The sequence below is a fragment of the Phalacrocorax carbo genome, chromosome Z (assembly GCF_963921805.1).
Source record: "Phalacrocorax carbo chromosome Z, bPhaCar2.1, whole genome shotgun sequence".
NCBI lineage: Eukaryota > Metazoa > Chordata > Aves > Suliformes > Phalacrocoracidae > Phalacrocorax > Phalacrocorax carbo.
The window spans coordinates 22,756,931-22,780,355 of NC_087548.1; the positions used below are offsets into that span (position 1 = coordinate 22,756,931).

The 23,425-nt window shown below is 36.7% G+C and overlaps 1 protein-coding gene across 5 annotated transcripts in view; it reads right to left on the minus strand.

Moving 5' to 3' along the window:
* The window catches only part of PDE4D (phosphodiesterase 4D), a 367,272-nt gene that overhangs the window by 138,119 nt on the left and 205,728 nt on the right, over positions 1–23,425 (minus strand). The window contains exon 1 of one of the 5 annotated variants that reach the window (XM_064437867.1): positions 15,419–15,722. The exons of the other annotated variants lie outside the window; for them this stretch is intronic. Coding sequence (XP_064293937.1) covers positions 15,419–15,483 — 65 coding nt within the window. The 5' untranslated portion in view covers positions 15,484–15,722. Of the gene's footprint in view, positions 1–15,418; positions 15,723–23,425 lie in introns of those variants that run through there. 5 annotated transcript variants of the gene reach the window in all.

Here is a 23,425-nt window from a genome sequence, read left to right on the forward strand (position 1 = left end):
GATTAGTAGTAAAAGCAGTAGAAATATGAGAAATGTTGCCTTTTAAATACCTATCAAAAGTCGATTTAGGTTGGAAAAGAGAAATTTAGAAATTTTGCTGTATTTCCTAAAAGGAAACTTGTGAAGGAATAGGAGGAATGGAAGGAAAGAAAGGCTTGCTTATTTATTTGTTTTTGTACATTTACTTTTCAAAACCTTCTCATCATTAAAAATTGAATGGAAGAAGACATTAGACCTGGTATGTCTGTAATATCTGGAAGCAAACTGAGGGAATAATGGGAAAAAAAGACCAAGAAAAAAAAAAAAAGAAAACAGGAATTCACCAAAAATCTATTACAAGAATTTTTATGAAAAAAATGTTTAGAAAAGAAAGAAGAAAATATTTTTCACTTCAGCCAAGAAGTGGGTTAGATTGTTTTTTTTATAATGTGGCTATATATAATGTCCACTCTATTCTGTACTTCTATAAGACACAGAAAATCATTATGAATTCTCCTTTCTGGCAGAATGAATTTTTTTTTTTCCAGAACAACAAAAAAAAGACACTATAGAATATATAATTGAAAAAGTTAAACAAGAGTAATTATTGCAGCAGATGAAACATTACTGAGGTCTAAAGGAGAAAAACCTGACAGTGGCCAAATATGTGCTTGGCATGCCCTACTATATAGCCCCGCCAGAACAGCACGTGGGCAAGCGTCTCCTCCTGGGAATCTGGTAGTTGTGCCTTAAGGAAGCCTTGACAGTACATATTTTCCTGTACTATTCTTTTTTTACCTCCTCCAGCCATGGCTCTTTGCCAACAGGTGAGAACCTGCTCATCTGTGAGAAAGACATACTATTAAAAAGGATAGCCAGTTAAGCAGGGATGTGTAATAGTTTTTTCTTCCTTGATTTTTTTTTTTATTTGAGTGTTAGAAGTTAAGGCAATAAAGACAGAAACTCATTTATATCCGACCTCGTTAACGTGTGAATGAAGTAGTGTGAGTGAAATACCAATACAGTTCTTACTAATAAACTTAAGTGTCAACATATGAGTGCAACTTAGAAACAGTAAGCATAAATTTGCAGAATATTCATAGGTTTGTACAATTTCAGAGATTTCTACAAGGATGCTTGAGACATGAAGCGTTTTATTGAATCAAAACAAAATCCTCAAGGAATATTTAAAGTAGAGAAGAAAGGAGGGGAAATCTCTGCTTATACTTCAAATATTAAAGTTCATACAATTCCCTGACACCTGAGAAGCTGAAATAATCAATAATGTGAATATCTGTATAGTTTTAATCTTCAGGAATCATGATGTAACATGGTAATGTTTGTGATAGTCTCTATGTTCCATCCTCTATGGAGAGATGTATTTAATTTATTTTCCAAGCAGCTGCAATAAAGAATATTGTGCAAGAGCTGACTCTGCAAAGCTAAATTTCAGGAAATGAGGCCTTCAGTGAATAATGTCTGAGGCTAATTTAACATTACAAGAACTAGAAGGCAATTCTGAAAGCAGATACTGGTCCTGAGCCCCGCAGAAATAGTACAGTAATGTCAGGGAGGTTCAGAAGGCTGCTCTTAAAATGCTAGTTAACCAGGATTATTATGGTAAAATCCATAAAATGATAGAGAATATTTACACACTTAGAGAGGAAGAGCAGCAGGCAACGGTGGAATGGGCCAGATGTGTGTGGAAAAGGGAAGAAATACAACAAAGGATCCTTATCCTGCACATAAATATCTCTAGCAAACAAAATTCTATTTATCAATACTTTTCATGAAAGAGTGAAGACAAGGGATGTGCTCATGAGCAAAAGTACATTTTAAGAGCTTCTAGCCCTTAGATTTTCTTCAGTTAAAGCAACTGCAGTGGATTTTTAATTAATGTTATCATTTTATTATTATTGTATTTCAATAGTATTTTCCAAGGAGTTTTGAAAATAACTGGAAAGTTACTGGAAAGTAACTTTTTCTTTGTTTTGTCATTCTGGATTTCTAATTGCCAATGAATGTTTAAATTAAAATCTTGTTTTGGAGCAAAAGCCCAAATATTACCATGATCAGTATCTGAAACAGAAAAAATGGAGAAGGCAGAGAGAGCAGCTGGTCTGTTTTAATGATAAAATGGTTACAGTGTTTTGCTTTCAATTACAAGGAATTATACTGGACTTCTGTTTCTAGTACCAGCAACCAATAAGAAAATAACTACTGGTTAAGAAACCAATCAGTTTTGGGTGATTAAGCAAAATGTTCTTAAGAGCTACTAGAAACTGAAAAATGCATGCTTCCCACCCATCTAAAACCGTGATATCATACTGATATCATAAATACAAAGTTATATTTTACGGCTGAAATAAATAATTGTGAGAAAGTTGCAAATGCACAATATCAGTTTCAAAGTTATAAGGTGGTCTTACTGACACAGACGGCAATGCATTTCTGAGGTGGAAAAGCTGTCTGGACAATATTAAAAGCTGTGATAGCTTTACAAAATGCCATTTCCTAGTTACTAATTTCCAGCCTTTTCCAAGAATGGAAATTCCAAGAAGAAAAATACATTGTTTCACAGCTGTGAACACCCTGCTTGCCAAACATGCAAATGTAATCACTATCTGTGAATCAACGTTGCAAATTATGGTACTGCTGATAAATATGAGTAACGACTTCATGGAAACATAGACCTTTAGAGCTGAAAGTCATATTCATCTGCAAGGGCTATCTGTGCATGTGTATAACAGCACGGACATCAGTTATAAACTGGCTGGTACCTAGAGGAACATAGCTGTTAAGAGATAAAATCCTTCTAATAGGCAATTGAGGCATTTGAGTTGCCACAAATGCTAAGACTTTATGAAGACTGCCACCACCACTAATACGAGGGGTACAAAGAATGCTTCCTAACACTTTTTCCGCTCAAATATTTGGCCTTTAAAAAAATGGAAAACATATGTCAGCAATTAAGTCAGTAATCATAGTGTTATGAAGCATAAAACCAGTGCCTGTGCCAATATCGACTGAGTCACTTAGTATGTTTTCTCAAATGTCCCAGACCCTACATGGTATTGAACGTAAATGGTCATTTCGGTCATACTGAAACCTAGGCAAGCATGGGTCTTTCCTTAATAGTATCAAATTCAGAGCAGATGGCGCTGAGGTGACCATCACAGGAGAAGAGGGACATTAAAACACAAACCAAACCAGACATTGGCTTGGCCAGTGTTTCTGAGAGGATAAATCAAAAAATAAACTTCTGAAGACTAGGCAGGAAAGGGCACATCTTCAATATCACTAAGCCAGCCAGCATCACTTTCAGGCTTATTAAAAAAAGGGCATCTGAACAGTTTGCCTAAGAACTGACACAGAAGAAGTTGAACTTTTTAAAAGTAATTCATTATGCAATTTTGGGGCCTACCACTGATCACCAGTAAGGTTTGAAGCAGGAGTCCCATCAGCTTTGATCCATGTGTTCTCTTGCCATGCCTTCCAAAAATATTCTGACTTTTAAAAGATCCTTTATGCCATGTATAATTCCACTTGAATGTTGTAATTTTTTTTTCACTCTGTGCCTATTAATTCTTGATTCTTGTCAGATTTCCTCTATATGTGGGTACAAATGAAAGGTTAAAATCACAGGGATTTCCTGTGATAACAGGTAGCAGCAGTTTCAGCCTAGTAGATAGCTTTACTGTCCTCAGGCCCTAATTCACTGATTTCCTTCTCTTACAAAGCTTATTAGTACATTTTGAACTCCTAGCAGCTTAAGGCAGACAAAAGTATCAAATCAAGACTTAAACATAATAAAGAGGGGCAGAAGGTAACATTCTAAGCATTTCAGACATTGACTGTCCTCCAGAGCAAGTAGAGTAGCTGTCAAAATGGGCACTGAACAATAAGCAGTAATACTGAAACTTGGTTTTTGGGATACTTACAGTGCAGGTTTTGGTGTATCATGAGCTGCTAAGGGGGAAAATATTAAATTTCAGGTATTAACAGTCTGTTTGCTGAAGCACAAGAGAACTGAAAATTACAAAAGGTGATGTAAAAGCAGATCTATAGTACTGAATACTTTGTGGACAAAACAGACAAAATTCTCACTATGCGAGATGTAAACCAAAGACCAGACAAAGTGACTTAAGCAGAATGTTTTTTTCCTCATCACAGAAAAGGCACATTATCTGATTCATACAGAGGTTTATACTGTAGAATAAAGATAGAAAAGAAGTCAACGAAACATCCTTTGGTTTCTAGTCTGGAGAGAAACGCACGCCCAATTTCTCTTTTCAGCCCTACTTTGTAGAAAAAAACACAATCAGTTCTGGTTTGACTTTTTCAGAAACTCTGAAAAAATAAACTGTGAAATAGTGGGTATTAAAGGGTAAATAAATCCAAAGAAATTTAGAAAAGAAAGGAACAAGAGCCAGAATATGAGCCAGGAAGGAAATCCTATCAAAACCCAATTGTCTGCTGCTATAATTAAGCATTTGCTTAATGTATGGTATAGAGTTTCTTCCATTTAAATGAACTGAAGATTTGCTCCCAAGTAAAGAAGGTGCCAGGAATGGCCTGAGCAGAGTCGATTTAAAACAACAGCCTGTATGGCATGAATTGTTCAACATCCAGGTGGTTGAACGACTGGCAAGAGATAACAAAAATAGTAGGAAATTAAATTATTATACAATTTAGGATATTTCACCTTCAGAATTTAGTACTGTTTTAAGACTAAAGTAATGTAAAATTGAAGGAGACATGAAAAAAACCTGAAACTCATATTGAAGCATTAGCAACATCTCCCTAAATGTCCTTTTCAGCCTTGCTGCCTAGCTACAAACTGCTTTCAAGCTGTATGTTACAAAAGCACGCTCAAGTGGAGCAGTCCTTTGTATGTTTTTAATTGCTTCCACATCACCAAACATGCTTAGAAGAAAACTTGTGTTACAATGGAAGTTGGTGGAAAAAGGGACTTGGTTCTCCAGCATCAGCAAGGCATCCCTTCAGGGCCTCAGTTCCATTTCCAGTCTGAAAGAATGTATGGTAGTTTTTTCCCTTTTCTGTTACGGACCTTCTTAGGGTAACTCTGTGTGTGTTTCTTTTCAGTAGCCAAAAAAGTATGCAAGAACAGCAACAAGGGACTAATATGACCCCTACTACTGAAAAACGTCTGCTGATGAGTATAACCAGAACATCTACCAGCAGATGTACTGATGTTACTGTTGTTCTTTTGTGACTTGACATTTTCATTTGTTGTAAATTTTCATTTGTCATAAGGAAACATGTTCCGTTTTACCGTTATTGGGTCTGTCAGAGCTAGCTTAGACAGTGGTCTTACACTGTTACTGTAGGTGCAGGCCTGCTAACTTTTAAAAGTTCATCTTTACTTCATCATATTTCTATTTACAAAATGGGGCTACACCTGCTGACAAATTTTTTATGCACTTTCAGAATAAAAAATGATGGAAAACTGTACACAGGAATTGGATGAGATCTATCTAGCATTTATGAAAAGGCATTTCAGTCTACCAGAGGTCCTTTCTCTGTATTTCCTTTTTCCTATGTACATTGCAACCCCAGCAGATAAAGGCATTATCCTACCGTCTTTATGCAATGCATGAAAAGTAAATATTCAGATGAATCAAGAATAAGAAGTAAATACACAAAACAAAAAGATGTTTTTTGTTTTCTAAAAAGTTGTCAACATCACTTGGCAAAACTTGAAAAAACATTTGTTTATAGATCATGCAGAGAAGATTTACAGCACAGATTTGTGCAGATGTCTGAACGTAGAGGCCAGGCTCCCCAGCAGTCCCTGGGGAGGGACCTCCAAGGAAAGCTGGGAGCACCTGCCTGTGTTAGGGTGTCACTCCTGACTTTCTGAACAGCCCTGTAGACCTACGCTGTTTCTTCCATCGACTATACAATCATGGGTGATGGGATTGTCTTTAAAATGGTGAGATTTTAAAAACAATTAATAGAGTTTTTTCTCACCTTTTAATTTTTGAAACTTTGAATTCAAATTTACATCCTTTTCTGTCATCGTTAAATCTTTTCTTTTTAAGCGTAAGCACTGAGAATTTCACACAACTATAAGACATAGGTTTATATAAAAATTACTGGAACTATGCCCAGTAGAAAATAATAGCAGCAGATGCATTTTTATGAATGAAAAAAACTTGACTGGCGCAAAAGTCAAGATACGAAAAAGAAAATAGTGTATACATAAACAGTTTGATTCAGACACACCTTAGGATAGCCTGAGATGACAGCCATAAGACTACAAACTGTTACGACAAAGGAGGTCACTTATGGAAGTGTGATGCATTTCATTTGGTCATATACACCATAAAGAGTACAGGCTTTATCACAGTGTGGCTTCTCATATGAAATATGAAGAAACATAACTTGTGAGGGCTAAATCATATTTTTAGCACACTGGACACACTTGGAAAACACAGAGATAAAAAAGAGGAAACTGAAAGTTATGGTATATAACATACGATACGTTATATGTAGATATATACATCTCCACAAAAGCACAACTGTCCAAGTTTATAGGCATCACACAACTAAAGTGCAAATAAACTAAAAGGATTAAGCTGTTTACAACATAACTGGATTTGTGATACTGCAATAGGGTGTCAAAGAATGTGGGAGAGGTTGAAAAAGGAAGATGAAAGCTGCAATAACACAATTATGCAACTGCTCAGTTTTAGGCGTATAGATACCTGTTTTATATCTGGAAGCTTGGAAGGCAAAAACTGAAACAAAGTGGGCTTTTTTTTCCATGAAATGAAGTTAACATTATGGAAGTAAATGTTTTATTGCAGTCTTGCAAAGGCAAATTTTTATGACGTTCAAATGAGAAAGGCTCTTTCAAACTCAATTGGAAAGGAAGATTTAAATGCAAATAAGGAGGGCAGAAAAAGTGCAAATGAAAAAAAAGGGGTAAGTAAAAGTAAAGTGTGGAGTTGGACCCCAGATAATAAGGCAAACATACAGGGGTATGACAAGAGGAAAATAGATGTTGGCTAAGTCAAGGAAACATCACATGTCAAATGACAGCGCTGCTCACAAGCTTCAAATCACTAAACATGGAAATTTCTGAGACAATAAAGATGATTATGAATATAAAGCTCTGAGAAGGAAGATGATCTTATGCAACAGATCTTGTGTAGGGGATGCCTCAGGGCAGCAGCAACCAAGAAGCTTTTGTAGTGACTGGCCATTTTATCTCTGTGTATACGTTTCAGAAAGAATTTCCTAAAAATGCCTGCTGGAATCTGCTCTGATTTTGTGTGGGTGGATGCTGGCAGCAGCAATGAGATGTAGTGTGACACCACGTGGAGTTAGTCATTGGGGTTCAGAAAGCACTGTAGCCATGTCCCTGTGGCAGAGGGCTAATTGGCCTTGGTACACCATCATCCCACCAGCTCCCAGGGTAGCACAGCTGGCACCAATGTGCAAGCCTTTGCCATGTGTTGTCTTGCACTCTACATATGTATCGTCTAAGTCTTTCTTTGAAACACATTATGGGTACATGTTATAGAGCTATTTTTTTGTAGGATCTTATATAATTACACATGGGAATTTCTTCAAAATGTTGATAACGAAACAATGTAATTTCATCAAAACTGAAACTTGTCTCAAAAAAGAAAATTATTATTACTATTATTAAAGAAATATAAGGATATATTTCAGATTATCAAAACTTTTTTGAACAAAATAAAACTTTTCTCTATTCTGAGATTTTTATTCAAATAGTTAATTTGAATAATATTTTCAAATTATTAAATTGAAACAAAGCATAATGAAACTAATGAAATGAAATTTTTCAACTGTGCTGAATTTATTTTGAGATCTCTGACAAAAAAAGACATTATTAAAACTTCTATTAAAAGACATATTACGAGACATATTAATACTTCTGAAGCAATCTTCTTCCTTTTTTAATGTTTAACACTTTCATAGAAAGGGGAAAGTCTTTCTTAAATACCCGTAAAGAAAAGTATTTTTGACTTAGTGCTTGAGATTTTCAGTGTATTAGTGTTAAATATCACCATCAGGTGCTGTTATAAAACTAGCAAATGAAATGGAGAAGAAATAAGTTTTAGTCATGAGTTCCTCTCTGTGCTTCCTGAATTGTTGAAAGAGAGGTCAGATGCGCAAAGTCAGTTTCTGCCATTTAGTTTCTAAAGCTGTGCACTGTTGTGTTTTTATACATGACAGGTTTGAAAATGTTTCATAATTTTTGATGAAAGAAAAATATATTTAAAGGATTAGATCTTATCATGCTATAGCCAAGACATGCGCCTATTTAAGGCATACATACACACATCTTCACAGTATCACCAATGTCAACAAATAAAGAAGCGTTTTGTAACGTGACTTAAGAAACATGCTGCAGCGCATATTAGTCTGAATTAAAACCCACCATAGCTGAAATCTCATGGGAATCACAGCAATGAGGTTGAGTTATTTGTGCTGCCATGAGAACGATGACATCCCCACTTAGTGACTTCAGGTATGTGAATTGACTACGCTTTGACCAAAACGAACTTTTAATATTATATTCAGCCTAAGTAGTTGGTTTATTCTTGCTGCTGTGTTCCAAAACATTATTCCAGTATGGAATTCTGTACTGGATTTCCTTTATGTGTATACTCTCCTTATATTATAAAAATAATGCTACAACTACTAAATATTGAAGTATATATTCAGCATAAGCTAAATTAATTGCATTAAAAAGAGTTAGTCTGGTTAAATGTGCACACTGCAGGTGCCCATATACAAGTTAGATTCCATTTATATGTATTATTTATATTCAGTGGAGCTTTTGTTGATAAAATCAGTGACATCAAGAGCACATCTCCTCCTGAGGCAGACATCTAAAATACCTTATATAAGTCATACCCTGAAAACAAGTATTTCTTAGTTACTAGCTCAGGTATGGCAGACTCCTGTCTTTAGGTGAGCTGAATCCTGGCTGTTACGCCTTGCACTGTAACTGCGCTTCTCAGGAAATTGTGTTGGAAGAAAGGTGCCCCTTATCTTGGAAGAAAATACAACCAACCAGTTCAGCCATGGTGTAATGGAAGGGAATAAATGCAAGAGGACTTCTATAAAAGCATCTCAACATTGTTCCAGATTTGGGCTACCTCCTACCCTCTGTTGAACCAGCTGTAAATGGGCTTTTGGTCATTCAGGCTGAGCTGCCTAGTGAGCTCCCCATGAAGCTCTCCCTTATGTTATGCTAGGGATAGACATTGAAGTGCCTCGTCTCCACTGGCCTCATGGTCCAATTTCAGTTGAACAGAGCTTTGCCCACAACCTGATAATCTACAGACATGCACAGGGAGAAGCTGTGAAAACAAACTGTGCTGTAAAGACAAGAAAATACATCCAGTAAAATTGAGAATGGATTGTTTGTACACCAAAGTGAATGGCAGAGAACTACATTGTGTGCTTGCATGTGGTGGGGAAAGAATATTACATATGTTTTCCTGTATGCAGCTTGAAAGAGAATGTCTTTCTTTGCTAGAGTCAAAGTCGCATTTGTTCTGTTTGGCATAGTTTGAAATATTTTCGTTTGTCTAAAAGAACATTATTTCAAGACAGCAGTTCTTATCATATTCATGTTAAAGTAATTGGATTTTATGTTGGGAAGTCTAAATCTTCTGCTATAAAAAATGCAGAGATGAGACTATGCCAAAAGATTGTATTGGCAGGAAAAAACACTAAAAATTATCTAAAATCACCGACTCAACAATGGCAGTCAAAAAAGCTAACAGCATACTGGGCATCATCAACAAAGGTACTGAGAAAAAAAAGCAGGCATAATTTTACCACGGTATAAAAACCTTGTTGTGTTCATGCCTTGAATAATGTGTGCAGTCTGGTCCCTATATTTCAACAATACAGTGGTGTCTGAGGAAATACAAACAAAGGCAGCTAAAATTATCAAGGGATGGGGCAGCAGCCTTTTTAGTAAAATCTAAGAAGGCTATGACTTTTCAGTTACTAAAGGAAAAGGCTGAGGAGGTTATGACTGAGCTTTACAAAACAATGAAATTAGTGGATAAAGTGAAGGCAGAATCTTTCAGCAAATGCCAGAATGACAGAACTAAGGGACATTTGTTGAAACTAATAGGATACCGCTTTAAAGCACAGTAAAGAAAGTGCTCAGAAAGGTTGTCAGAAGGCTGCGGAGGAAGACAGTATCAGCAAATTCAAAATAGAGATTAGACAAATCCATGGGCAACAGGTCATTAGGTGGACTCTAAAGGGGACAGGCAAAGATGAACCCTATAACATCCCTAATACAGCACTAGTAAATGCTGGACAATATGATGGGAATGGACTGCAGAAACTGGACAGGCTTTCACGTTCCTGGAGGTGAAGACAGAATACTAGGTTAGGCAGACCATTGTTCAGGCCCAGTGGGACATGTTTTATATTGCTAGAAAATAGAATACTCGATCACCTCAAACTCTACCCTTAATTCACTAGAGAAAATAACATTTGTTCCCGTTTCATTTTGTAAAAATAACAGTGTTTAACATATCACACTCTGGAAAATAGTGCAATGCTGACTATGCAGGCTTCCTTATTAGCACTGACACTGGCAGAATAATAGCACATGTACTCCCTCAAATATCTGTGGTCGTCATTATTTGAGGTCCATACTGCTTATGGAAGCTTATTTTGCTAAATGAAGTTACCTAATAACGCCATCAAAGTCAGACTTCATGCAGGGAAGGTCATCTCTAACTTGCAGGCTTTGTTCAGCATTCAGAAATCCTCCAATTCTGCATATGAGATTTTGTACTTCAGCCCCGTGAGTTTGGACACTGTGCAGCTTGCATTGAACTTTCCCAAAGGACTGTATTCAACATCTTTAACTACTGAAAGTGTATCTGAAAATTATGTGAGGTCCCAACCCTCTTTTCAAGAGTAGTTTCATAAGCTATGGCAACAGGGGACAGGTAATATTGCCAACAATGACAACAGGCGCTTGCTTCCCACAAACAATCATAATACCAGAGAGGAAAAAAGATTCATCCAGTACAGGAATAAAAAACCTTAACTATTCACCAGCCAAGGTAATAAAAAACCTTAACTCTTCAGCAAGCATGCTGTTACTATTATTCACAGTTACATTTACATACTGTTCTCTGCCCTGTAGACAAAGACTCCTTCAAGGAATACCTTCTTGATCTCCCCAGCACTGGGATTCCCAGTCTGAAAGTCAGCAGTTACTTCATATATAGGTGTGGTGACAATAACCTAGAGGTATACGACTCATTCAATAGCATTTGTTATATATATTCATCATCTTTATAGTGGCAATAGGCTTGCTAGCACCAAGTGGTTAATAGAGGAACTGAACTGTTTTGGGATGGCCAGTCTCTAGGCAGTGTGATATCACCACAGCTTCCTCCTGCCAGGCAGGGGTACCAAAAGACTGGGTAATGCGCGTAAGCAGAGTTCTCCTTTGTGGTACCTTAACTCAGGAAGCCAGTGTAGCTACCTCAGATCAGTACAACTGGATCTCAACCCCTTCTTCTCATCGTAGCTATTCTGCCCCAGAAACAACACTATCCACTGATGTCAGGCCACAAGCATTTTCTTGTCTCCATTCAATAAAAGTTTTATTTGCCATCCCTATTGTCATCTACATATTATATACATATATACATATATGTCATGAAAATCTCATCCAATAGATCAGTTTCGTCCCACTTATCTAAAAATATGTTATAGACTGAAAAAGTCATACTTGACAACATCCTTCAGCAACTTCCAATATACCAAACTTCATGATATTGCAGACAAGCTGTATCACCCACTCCTGGAGTTAAATAAGAAAAGATGCATTGTTCTACAGAATACCACAGACTGAATCATCGACGGCCTGCTCTCAGGAGGCTGGGATGTGCCCTTTGCAGATCAGCCAACCTTAAGTTCCAAAAAACAGGAAGGCCTAAACTGGCATACATTTCAGAAAATAAATAAAGACAGAGGAAGGCCAACCAACAAAGTAAACAGATAACTATCAACTCTAGACACCCACACAGAAAGGATTGTGGCAAAAAGCTAACAATACTCTGGGGGCTTATGAGGTCTTCGCACTAATTATCTGCATCATGAAAAAATAAAGAAGTTCTAAAATCTGATCAGCTGCACCTTTTCCGGCCAGTAAGTGGTTGTCCAACAACTCTTGTTGCCTGCTTGACTTGCCATTAGTTCTTCCCTTAAATTTCCAAAATTTTAATTCAGTTCCTCCAAAACGGTGTTTTTATAAGTTCAAACTTTTCCTACATTGCAGAAGAAAAAAAACAACAGAAATAGAACATTTTCTGTGAACATTGCTGCTCTACTGTTCGGTGGCAAATAGTCAAGAAAGTGGAGTCATATTCTTATTTAAATGTATGTACTCCTGTCTCAGTCAAGGAGGAAATTCTTACAGCGAGTTTCCTTACTACCTTGTTATTTCTTCTCACAAATAACAAGACAAGCCAATTGTCTTCACTGAAAAGTCTATACATCACTTATCCCTTCTAGACTCTTCCCCAGAAATTTTCTGAGTCACAACTGTACTTCACAATCACATCCTGAATTTAGGATTGAATAGTAATGAGCGGCAGAATTGAGCAGCATTAACATAACAGGTAATAATCTTTATATAAAACACCTACTTATTTTGTATAAATACCAACCATCTGCTTTTACTTCAGTCACTATAACACCAGAAGTTTTCCAAGGTGCATGAGAAAGAGAAGGTTTGCCTACAGACTGTACTGTCATGCTAAACAGCAGCCACCCCTGGCCAAGCCTTCCCCTTTTGCAAGGGGAAGCATCAGCACAGGCTGGGCTCACCTGCGCCTCCTCAAAGCCAGCTGATGCACCTCTGCACACTACCAGCAGGTGATACCCTTCAGATGCTTCGTAATACTGATACCAAAAAGAATATCCTGCTTTTACCGCAGCCGCTGAAATTGTTGCATCTTTTGGACAGAGCATGAATGTGATTTCAGGGAACAAAAAGTAGAGGTTTCTCTGCCTTGCCTCTAAGTCTCTTCCATCCTCTCACTGGGAGCCTGATTTCTGTTCTTCATGGGAACTTTGTTCCCATGGGATACTGCAATGCAAGGAATCCTGGGACCATTTCTCTTAAATCCTTGCAAGAGAGATATCCATACTTCAGTACACCCCTGTCAATCAGTCCCTGTGCTCCTGGGACCCACAAACCCTCCTGTGGCTTTTCTTCTCACATTCTCCTATGTTCTTCTTCCCCCCAGTTACCCCTGCTCTTCCAACACACAGCAGGATTTCTATGTTAACTGATAAAGAAAGGAGAATTGCATGCTGTAGGTCTCCTGGCCTGAACATCCATCAGTGCTCCTGACTTCAACACATTACTTGTCCCTAAGCATTTCAATGCTGTTTAATACTGTGGCGAGACTGTAGTGTTGCTATTCTGCCCCGCAGAGCTGCAGGAAGCTGCGCTGACCCATGGGCACAAACCTGCAGACTCCTGAATCCAGTGATTTAAGGACATCAACAGAAGTTCATGCAGCTGATTTGGAAACCAGTCCTACTCAGGCCCGCCATAAAGGTTGCTTGGTTGGGTGGTACGGGTAGGGTGGGCTGGCCTGAGCTGCCACCTTCCCGGAGGTGGCCAGGAGCTGAGCTCAGTGCAGAGCAGCCAGCATCTCCCTCCCCTTCTCTCCTCCCTCTGCACTCCAGTTTCCCTGTAGTCTCTGGCTGGGCAGGTCTTGCCTGGCTTCGCTCCATGCTTCCAGAGAACAGCATGTACCTTGTCTAGTCAGCCTCCAAGGATCTCCCCGAGAGCCACCTCCGAGGTCAGGTAGTGTTTCCAAATGGCAGGGTAGCAGAGGATTCCCAATTCACAGTTAGCAGAACAAGTATTCTCACCTACCAGATCAGTGTTATAACTAAAGACATTGGCAACAAAAGGGAGGCAGGCAGGTATTTTAGACAGAATATTGGTAGTCAAATCAGCCTGCACCTATTGGCTACAGGGACTTTTTTCTTTGAAATGATTTCTTTTTTCCCTGCAAGAATAAATGGAAACAGTCAAAAAAGAAATAATTGCAATGCAGAAGAATTAATTAGAAAGATACTGATTTATTCGCACAGTTTGTATGTAATAATGAACATATGTGTGTTTTAGCTCACTACCTTGGAGACAACCCGTACAGTGTAACATTTTATTAATATAGAGTTCACCAACTTTGTATTACTTTATTGCATTTTAATAAAGATATAGAGCCACAAGTTACCGCAGTTATTTCAGCAAGACTCTTCCTTAGCAGTTTCTGAGAACAACTGGGACTACTCTTTAGCTTGAGTGATATAGTTATTTCATTTTCTTTTAATACAAAATAGTTTTAGTAAATGATAACTGGAAAAAATTACTAACTACTTTAGTGGTAGTACTGACAGGGCTTTGACTCAGAACCAAGACTATTTGAAACTTAAAGTTTTTAATAGGCTACTGTTCAATTAACTTGATACATTTCTCACATAGAAATTTATTTAGTTACTGGTCTATCCCACAGTAACACATCAGCCATTTATTTCTAAACAAAGGCTATATTCTAAAATAAATCATTTTATACCAGTTCAATATAGCCCTGAACAATTAGTCTATTATGTGTTTATTAAAATGATGGTGGTTTTATTTAAAACACAGAGAGAGGAAAAAAAAAAAAATGTGTGAGGCATTAAAAGAGAAGAGGTAATTTATTTCTCATACCTAATAGAAATCTGTCCAGTCGGTGCCTATTAAGCTATATAAAGGATAAAGTTCTCACAAGAAAAAATAATTAATCAAAAGACAGAACTTTGCTGATTGTTAACTGAAAAAATCTGCAAGAAAATCATACACAAAGATCACTATTACAGTCTACTCCTCTGAACCTCTAAGAGGAGGGGAAATGTACGAAGCATAACACAGCAGTCTTACACTTGCCACTATAAAGTCTGTCTCCTCCCAGGACACTTATCTTTACCAGTCAGTCTATTTATGCAGCAAAACTACATGTAAGTATCCCAAAATAGCTCACGCAAATTATAGCTTCTTTTTACCCTCCAGCCTCCAGAACTAAAAGTTTTCTATTATAACTTTGTTTGTGAAATAAATCTACTGAAAATTTTTAGAAGGTACCTGTAAAGACTGAACCTGACTACTGAATGGGAAGAACATATGTAATGGGTTAAAAATGGTATGTAATGGGTTCTCATTAAAAGAATGCTACTTGGAGTATTGTACAAGAAAAAGCTAAATAATATTGTTTCAATAGCCATGCAAAATCTATCAAGTCAAAATTAAACCCTGTGACTTTCTTGGGACATGTTTGTGTGTCATAATAGGAAGGGGAGCTTGAAAGAAACAAACCAAACACGTTACCACATTGCGTCGGCAGTCCTTAAGGAGCTGGTAGATCGGGATCTTGGCTTCATAACAATGCTCATTTTGAAAAATTCCTTCAGTATTTCAAGCAGTCAAACATCAGTTGTCCTTACAAAGTTCATTCTCAAAGTACTCAATTTCGAAGTATTTTTTTAAATCTTCTGCTTTTTAAAACCCTTGAAATCTGCCTCCTGTAATAATCCAGGCTGTGGAGGAGGAATTCTAACACGCTGGAACTCTTTCCTTTTTCACGCTGAATTTACTCGAGCACTGTGCTGTTCGGAAATGACAGTGCTTTTCTCTTCTGTCTTGTATTGCCCTGGGAGGAACTAGTCTATTTTGAATCTATTCTCCCTGCAGGTCACATGGGAACGAAGGCAGCTGAAAAGAGTCTCTATCTCTTTCTTGCAGTTTGATAACAACAGGTTTAAAGGTCAATCACATTTAAAAAAAAAAAAAAGAACAATACTGATGGATAATAAATGAAAGGAAAAGACGAATGCATGTTACAGTAACGTTAGTGAGGTTGCAGGGAATTTCCATTTAAAGACATGCTAGATAAATTAGTCTCTGTGGAGTAAAGAAAGGAACAAAGATTTTTCATTCCAAGTTAACTAAAAGCCTTATCTAGAAGTTTAATTCTTCCTTTTCTTTTTCTCCTAACCCCTGCTTAGATACTGTGAATAAGTACTATCGTCTAACTTCACAAAACAGAAAGTATCCCGTGTCTGAAAGACATTCAGAACACTGTGGGGAAGTTAAGTAAAAATAAAATTCATTGTTGACTGTTAAAGTCAAACACACGTACAGACAGCTATTGTTGTAAATCACTGAAGGACAAAATTAACAATTTATGCATTACAAACAAACTTGCATTTATAATTTCTAGCCAAAAACTTATCATAAAAGCTTTGAGAGTTAATTCCTGTTAGGAAATTTTTGTGTAAGCATTTTTGGCAATTTCAGTATTGGAAGAGGAAAAAAAATGCAGAGAATGGGATAGTGAATATACCACTTAAATTATACATTTTGAATTTGCTCTGAACTGTGTTACAGTTGTTTTTAATCTGAAAGAGCAAAGTTATTGCTCAACAAGCGGTTACATGCATAATAGCCATTCCATTGTACAGTCTTTACAAGTGTTGCAGTATATTACTTTTTATGGTAGTGCAGCTAGGTTAAAGCAAGCACTAAGAACTGTATTTATAAAATTTATATAGACTTGGCAAATAGAAGGAAAACATGAAAAACAGGCTATGCATTAAAATATTAAAAAATTCATCTAATAGGAATGTGAATTAAGTGTGTAAAGCTGTCTAGAAGTTTTGCACTTTATTTTATAACAGTAAAATGCATTACCAACTACATTGTGTATCAACAGGAATGATCCTAACTGCCCTGGAGGCTTGTGCCAGTCATCTGCATATAAAGTGCTGTGCAACAGCAGAAGGAATGTTAATAAGGTTTCTTGCTAAGCTTTCTGTTCTTCATGTTTTCTGGCACCTATCTTTCATATATCACCTAGTGGTTTAACGCAGGACCTGTTCTAAGATCCTGTGGAATCATAAAAGTCAACCTCAATGAGTGGAAAAAGCATCAGTGGTATATTTAGCTCAAAGGGTCATACAGTCATGGGACCCTTAGTAACAGTTGGGTCTGTCACTGTGCAGGTCACACGTCTATAGAAGTAGACATAAATCAGGCACCATGTTGTGAAACTTTTTAATGCCTTAAGCAGATGGAATCGATCAGGAAAACAGAAATCATGAAATAGAGGTGCTGGGCTATTACAGAACAGCTAGCCATATTAAAGCTGTTTTTTCAAAGTTTGCCTGATTATTGATCATTGATAAATATCAACATTATTCCTGCATCAATGAAGGGACACAAAATCAAAGAAAAGTAAGCTTGGACTACGTGGTATCACAATACCATGCTAGAATGGAGTATTTAAGGACTACTGCTGCTGTGCCACATATCTAAGAATGGTTTCTTTTCAAAAGCATATCAGTCAAGATGCTGCCTCTTGTTTGTAGTTAATAGAAATATAACTAGAAATATACTGTACTATATTTATATACTAAATATTACTATACAATATAAATACAGTATGGTTACTGGTACTTATATAATTAAGGTATTGTTTTTCAATGCAGATTCAGGAAAAAAAAAGTCTGGTGGAGATGCAGAGGTAACTATTAACACCTAATGCTAACATGTTTTATTTTTTGGTATCCTTCATCAGCTCCTTAGAAATAAACACCTGCTTTTCAAGTGCCTGTCACCTTCAGACCAGGTGCTATTATGAATATTATATTAATTAGCAACAGGAAGACTAGAGTATTACAACCATATTGCAGAGCCTCTCCTCAGGTAGCAACTGTAGAAACATAGGCTTCCTGCAAAAACGAAGGTGTCAATAGGAAGGAGAGCTCACAGTCCACCGGGGAATGTTAGTTTTATGTGAAATTCAAAAAATGACTTTGGTAAAGCCAAAAGAAAAAAAAAAAAGTTTGAGAAAATGAGGCATAAAGAAAGAACAACAATAAGTAATCAGAAAAAACCCTTGATTTTTCATTTGGATTGGTATATCACAAGCCATGTGCAAAGCAAAAATAATTGTCTGTGATTTCTCATCATTCAGCGAAAAGATTATTGTAGGGAACCCAGGGATTTGATAGGCAGTATGAGAAAGAGAAACGTTTTCTAGAGAAGTTTCTAGGGAAACTGTTACACCAACTTTGGCAGTTAGCAATAGCTTCGAATTCGTACATAAAACCTGTTGTGCTACCTTTAATATCAATGGCAGATTTATCTGAGATTTAAATAAAGATAGGAGCATACCAGTCTGCTGTGCTCACAGAAGGTGACACAGCATTTATTTTAGGCCCCAGGTCTTGGTATGGGGTCAAATAATATCAACTTTCAATTTCTTATAATTTGAGGAATTATGAGAGAGAGAAATTAGGAGACATTAACAGAATAAAGAGACAAATGGACAATCCACTCTGAAAGCAATGGAAAATTGTGATATTGATTAATTAATTGTTAAAATTGTCAGTAAGTAGTCATCAGCAAAAGAAGTAGATGAAACTTCTTAAAGACATAAAAAATCACAGTATCAGATACAACTTCATTATAAGACCTAAGACTTGCATATCAGAAGATGGAAAGGTATCTATGTTAATTGCAAGCATTCTTTCTTCCCAGAACACTATTGTATAAGTGCTACTGCATTTTATGTTATTAAATCCAAATGGTACATCTCATGTTTATAAAAAGATGTGCATGGCTTTATAGGTGCATATATAGTATACATACTACAAAAATACAAGCATTTATTTGAGACAAATGCAACAGGCATTGCAGCATCTGATTTGTACATGTAATTCTGTAACTTCAGAACCATTGCTTTGGGTTGGGTTTTTTTTTTTGTTTTTAGAATCCTTTTTAGGGTAGCAGGAATAAAGGCTGTTGAACTGAGCTCTTGTTGGTGTGCCATCACAGTTAAGGCAAGTGTTGATTGCATAACGAAAATAAAGAAGAAATGACTTTAAATTAATGAAAATACTAATAATGGAGCCATCCATTATTATTAAATACAGTACTATTAAATACATTAATAATAAAAGCAGAAAGAAAAGCAACAATATTTCTTATCTGCATGTATCCACGGGCTGAGGTTTTGGCTGTATAGTTAAGCTGTCTAAGGAAGAAAAGATAGAAGTAATTAAAACACCAATAATAAAATGTGTGCAGGATTCAACCCACTTTGAGGATGCTTGCATCTTAGTTACTCATCTTCAAATTAGTAACTGATTGAATTAAACCAGTGTTACATTGCACAATGTTACAGCTTAGGGAATGAGGTGCAGGACTGACTGTTCTGTTCCATGCTTGGGAACATCTTTGTCTTCAGAGTATGGAAAATTGCCTTAAACATTCTGAGTTTGGCTTCCTCCTTTGTAAAACAGGGATAACGTACATCATGCTGCTTGAAATGCCCTTGGACATCAAAGGGCTGAAAACTTGCAATAGGTGCCAGGATATTACTGGTGTTGTATAGAAGCTGTAGAAATGAAGACAAAGTAAAGAGCCCCTGTAGTCTGATAAGACTTGAGTTTAACATTGTAAATTACCACTTTTCTTGTTTACTGAGGTTAAAAATTCAGGAATTTCTAGCAAATATGCATTGCTTTAGGACATGTAGGGATGCTGGCAACCTGTCAAGAGAAACAGAATCCTGGAAGCCTAGCATCAAGTCTTAAGGCTTAAAGAATGACTGGGCTTTTAAGTATGTTGTTTGGAATGCACATTAGCAAATGAAAGGTATGCAATAAGCTGCTGCTTCTTGATGTGCAATTAAGTGCACATCACAATGTGCAATCACAACATAGGCACATCACAAATCTTAGTTTCATCATGAATTTACTTCAGACAGGATTATTAAAGTACCTCTAAAAACCTGGAGATGGGCTCATTCACTCAGGACTGTCCCCAACATTGCTTAGCTACTACTGCATCTGGTCTTGTGTACAGGTGCAATTTGTATCTTTTCTTTCTTTTCTTCATATATGCTTGCCAGCTTACATGTTTATATGAAATTTTGTTTTCAGTATACAAAGAATATGCACTTATATCTGAACCCAACCTTTCTAGTCTCTAGGAGCACACACTCTATAGTAGGAAACATTTTCGCACAAGCTAAGCACCATACCAGTTAGTTTTGCTAAACTGTGAGGTGCACAGTTCATCCTAGTTCATCCACAGCACTAGCTTATCCTCTTATGCCCTGTACTGCAGAACAAGACTGAAGGACAGAAAAGATTAACAAGATGTTCTTATATTACCTGCATGAGTGGTTTTGAGAAGTAGTAATGCAGGTGTAGGTTCAGAAGGGACATCTTTCAATAATAAGCATTAAGCCAGAGAATTAAAGAAGGAAATTTTTGATGCATCAGATGATTTTGCCACTGCACACCATAGCAAATGATGTAAACAGTATTCTTTTGTAGGGTGTTGATGGAACGCCAGGGAATTAAACTGTGCTCTTCATTTCTAGGTAACAGCATATTCTCTTTTGACTGGAAAGACTTTATCAAAGAGGAAAAAGGTATACATAACTGCATAAATAAAATAATAAAAAAATTCATAATAATTACAGCTTAGAATTCTTAGGAATGGCAAAAGGCAAACCAAAGAGAGTAAAAGAAATACAACATATGTCATTAGTGTTTCCTTTCTATTTACATTTACATTTATCTGCCTGGATCGAGCTACCTGACTTGTGAATAAATATGGTTTATTTGCTCAGTGATTAGATTGTAAATAAAGTTACTCTGTGCTCTACAAAGGCTTTATCCAGGCCCAAGTGCGCAAAACAGCTCATAGGTAGCATGGCAAAGAGGGCCTTACCTGAGGATACCCTATTCTACCATGTTGCCTTGTGTGAGGATACTCAGTATCCTTTGAAACTGCCAGGTGCTGCTGCCTGAGCTGTACCATGAGCAGCAAATGAGAGACATCTCAGAGAGAGGCCTTACGGTGCCTTGCTCCCTCACATAGCAAAGCAGGTTCTTGATATACGCTGGGCTTAAAACATGCCCCTCTGCCTTTTTTCTGGCCCAATTTTCATTTGATTTGGTTAGCTATGCAACTAGATACTAGCGGATTCAGTACTAAATGGCCATTGCTGGTCCACATAAACTCAGCTGCAGAAATAAAACTTTATCAGGATAGGCCTAGTACCTGTGTACAGCTTCATTGCTAGAGATTCAAAAAGAAGAAATAAAAGGTATTTTTAGGAGTAGGAGACTATTTTTTTTCTGACAAATATTATGTCCTAGGAAAACGCTGTGAGCTCGTGCTGCCAGCTATGACTGCGGCCTGCAGGTGTGCCTAGAATTAAGGTTGGAATAAAAGGTACCTGCTAATGTTGGACTAATACTGGATAACAGTGGATAGCCTAAAATTAAATACTAGCCCACTGGAAGACTTTGGACTTGAGCTGAGCTAAAGGTGCCTACTGTGTCAGGCTGCTTTTCTCTTTTTTTAAGACATAAAGATCCCTCCAGATATTCAACTATGTCTCTCTCTCTATCTATCTATATATAAAACTATAAAAATATGGATTATATTTTAAAAACATAGTCTTTTTGTCAGCTATAAATGGACATAGTGCAATAATTACAGGACAAATTACACTGTTAAAGGGAAAACTTATTGACGTTTTCATCAGGACTCCTGTTTTTCAACTGTTTGCTCCACAGAAACTCAGACTACGATTTCTTAACTAAATAGTTGCTTAAAAAATAAACTTCAGTAGCTCATACTTAAGTTAGTACAGAGTTAAGCAGTAGCTATGTTTTCTGAGTGCAATATATCAGTCTTTTTGACTAGAAAAAAAGGTAAAGACTAACAACTTTTCCTCTTTTGTTAATGAAGCAGTGGGTGCTAGGAAAAGCAAGAGAGAACTGTATCCCTTTTACAAAGATTTAATAATCAGAGCTATTCTTGGACAAAGTTACTGTTAAGTGCCAGGCTTACAACTTTGAGAACAATGATATTTTGTAGGATATATCCTCTTTCATCATCATCCTGTTCAGAAGAATGTGATATTTCTGTTGGATATCACTCAAACACAGAAGTGAGAGGTGAAGGAGAGACATCTAGAAGACCCCTAGGAATACCATCATTTCAAGAAGATTAAGTATATATTTCAAGAATACAAAATATACCACCATTTCAAGAAGACAGAACTTACATATACAACCTGAAAATTTACACATACACTTAAATTTTAAGTATGTTAGCTAATCTTATATATTAAAGCACCTTTTTTTCAACTTTATCTCATGTAGACGAAAAATCTACCATTAATAGCAAAGTTGTATTCTCCAACCACACATATTCTAAAATGCATGTTTCAGTAATGCTTTTGTCTTTTTGAAAGCAGTGAAGAAATCAAGTTTTAATATCAGAAAGTCTTCCTGAAAACAAATCTGAGGTGTGGTATTCGCATCAGTGTAACAGCACAGTTCTCTACAAAGCAGGGGAGTGGATTTCCCCATGTTCTTCACTGAAAACTTGGTGTCCAATGGTACTGGACCACGACCAGAATAAGGCAGACATGGATAAGTCTCTTGTTTGGTAGAATGACATCATCCATACTTCTGAGTCCTTCAGAAAAGCAAAATTAAATCTAAATTACTCATCATGCCACCAAACCTTTTTTGAAGAGGAACTACACCTTTAGGGCATTTCTGTTTCAAAAAATCCACTTGAATTTGTACAAAATTCTCTAATCTTGTTTCTCTCCTATTTATTTTTAAGATATGGAAAACTCCAAAGGCTTAATCTAGCTGGTACAGAGAAAAGAAAGAAAAAAGCAAGCATTTTATATGAACACTCAAAAGCATAAAATTTGCTTCATTTTTAACACAAAATTGTCAAATTCAAAACAAAAAGCTATGTGTTTAAAAATGTGGCAACTTACTGGACAATATTCTGTGCGCACAAATGAAGGTTAAATTGAGAGTACACTACTTGCCATGAATTATTTACTGAAAGCTAAAGAAGACACACTAAGGAAGGAGTTTTCTCACTAGCCCTGAGCTGTTGGAAGGTTTGGTTGCTGATTTAAACTGGTCAGCTAGGCTCCTGCTATAGACAACTCAGATAGGTAATTGCTGGGGTTCCATGATTCAGACATCTATTTTAAGACAGAGAGAACTGCTTCTCACAGCTGTCTGCGTATCTTTCTGTGAACTATGTTTTCATGCCTGTTTTACATAAGAAACATAGATTTTGGGTGATTCAAGAGGTACTTGATAAATCCTATGGCACCTGTCTAAAAACTATAAGCTTCTATAATGTGTTTTTTTCCCCTCTTCACTCTCTCACTTATAGCAGTTGAACTGAATGTAGATAGGATTAAAATTTTGCTTTTATAGAAACGTACATTTCAAAATATTTTCATATTTGTCCTCACATATTATCATATTT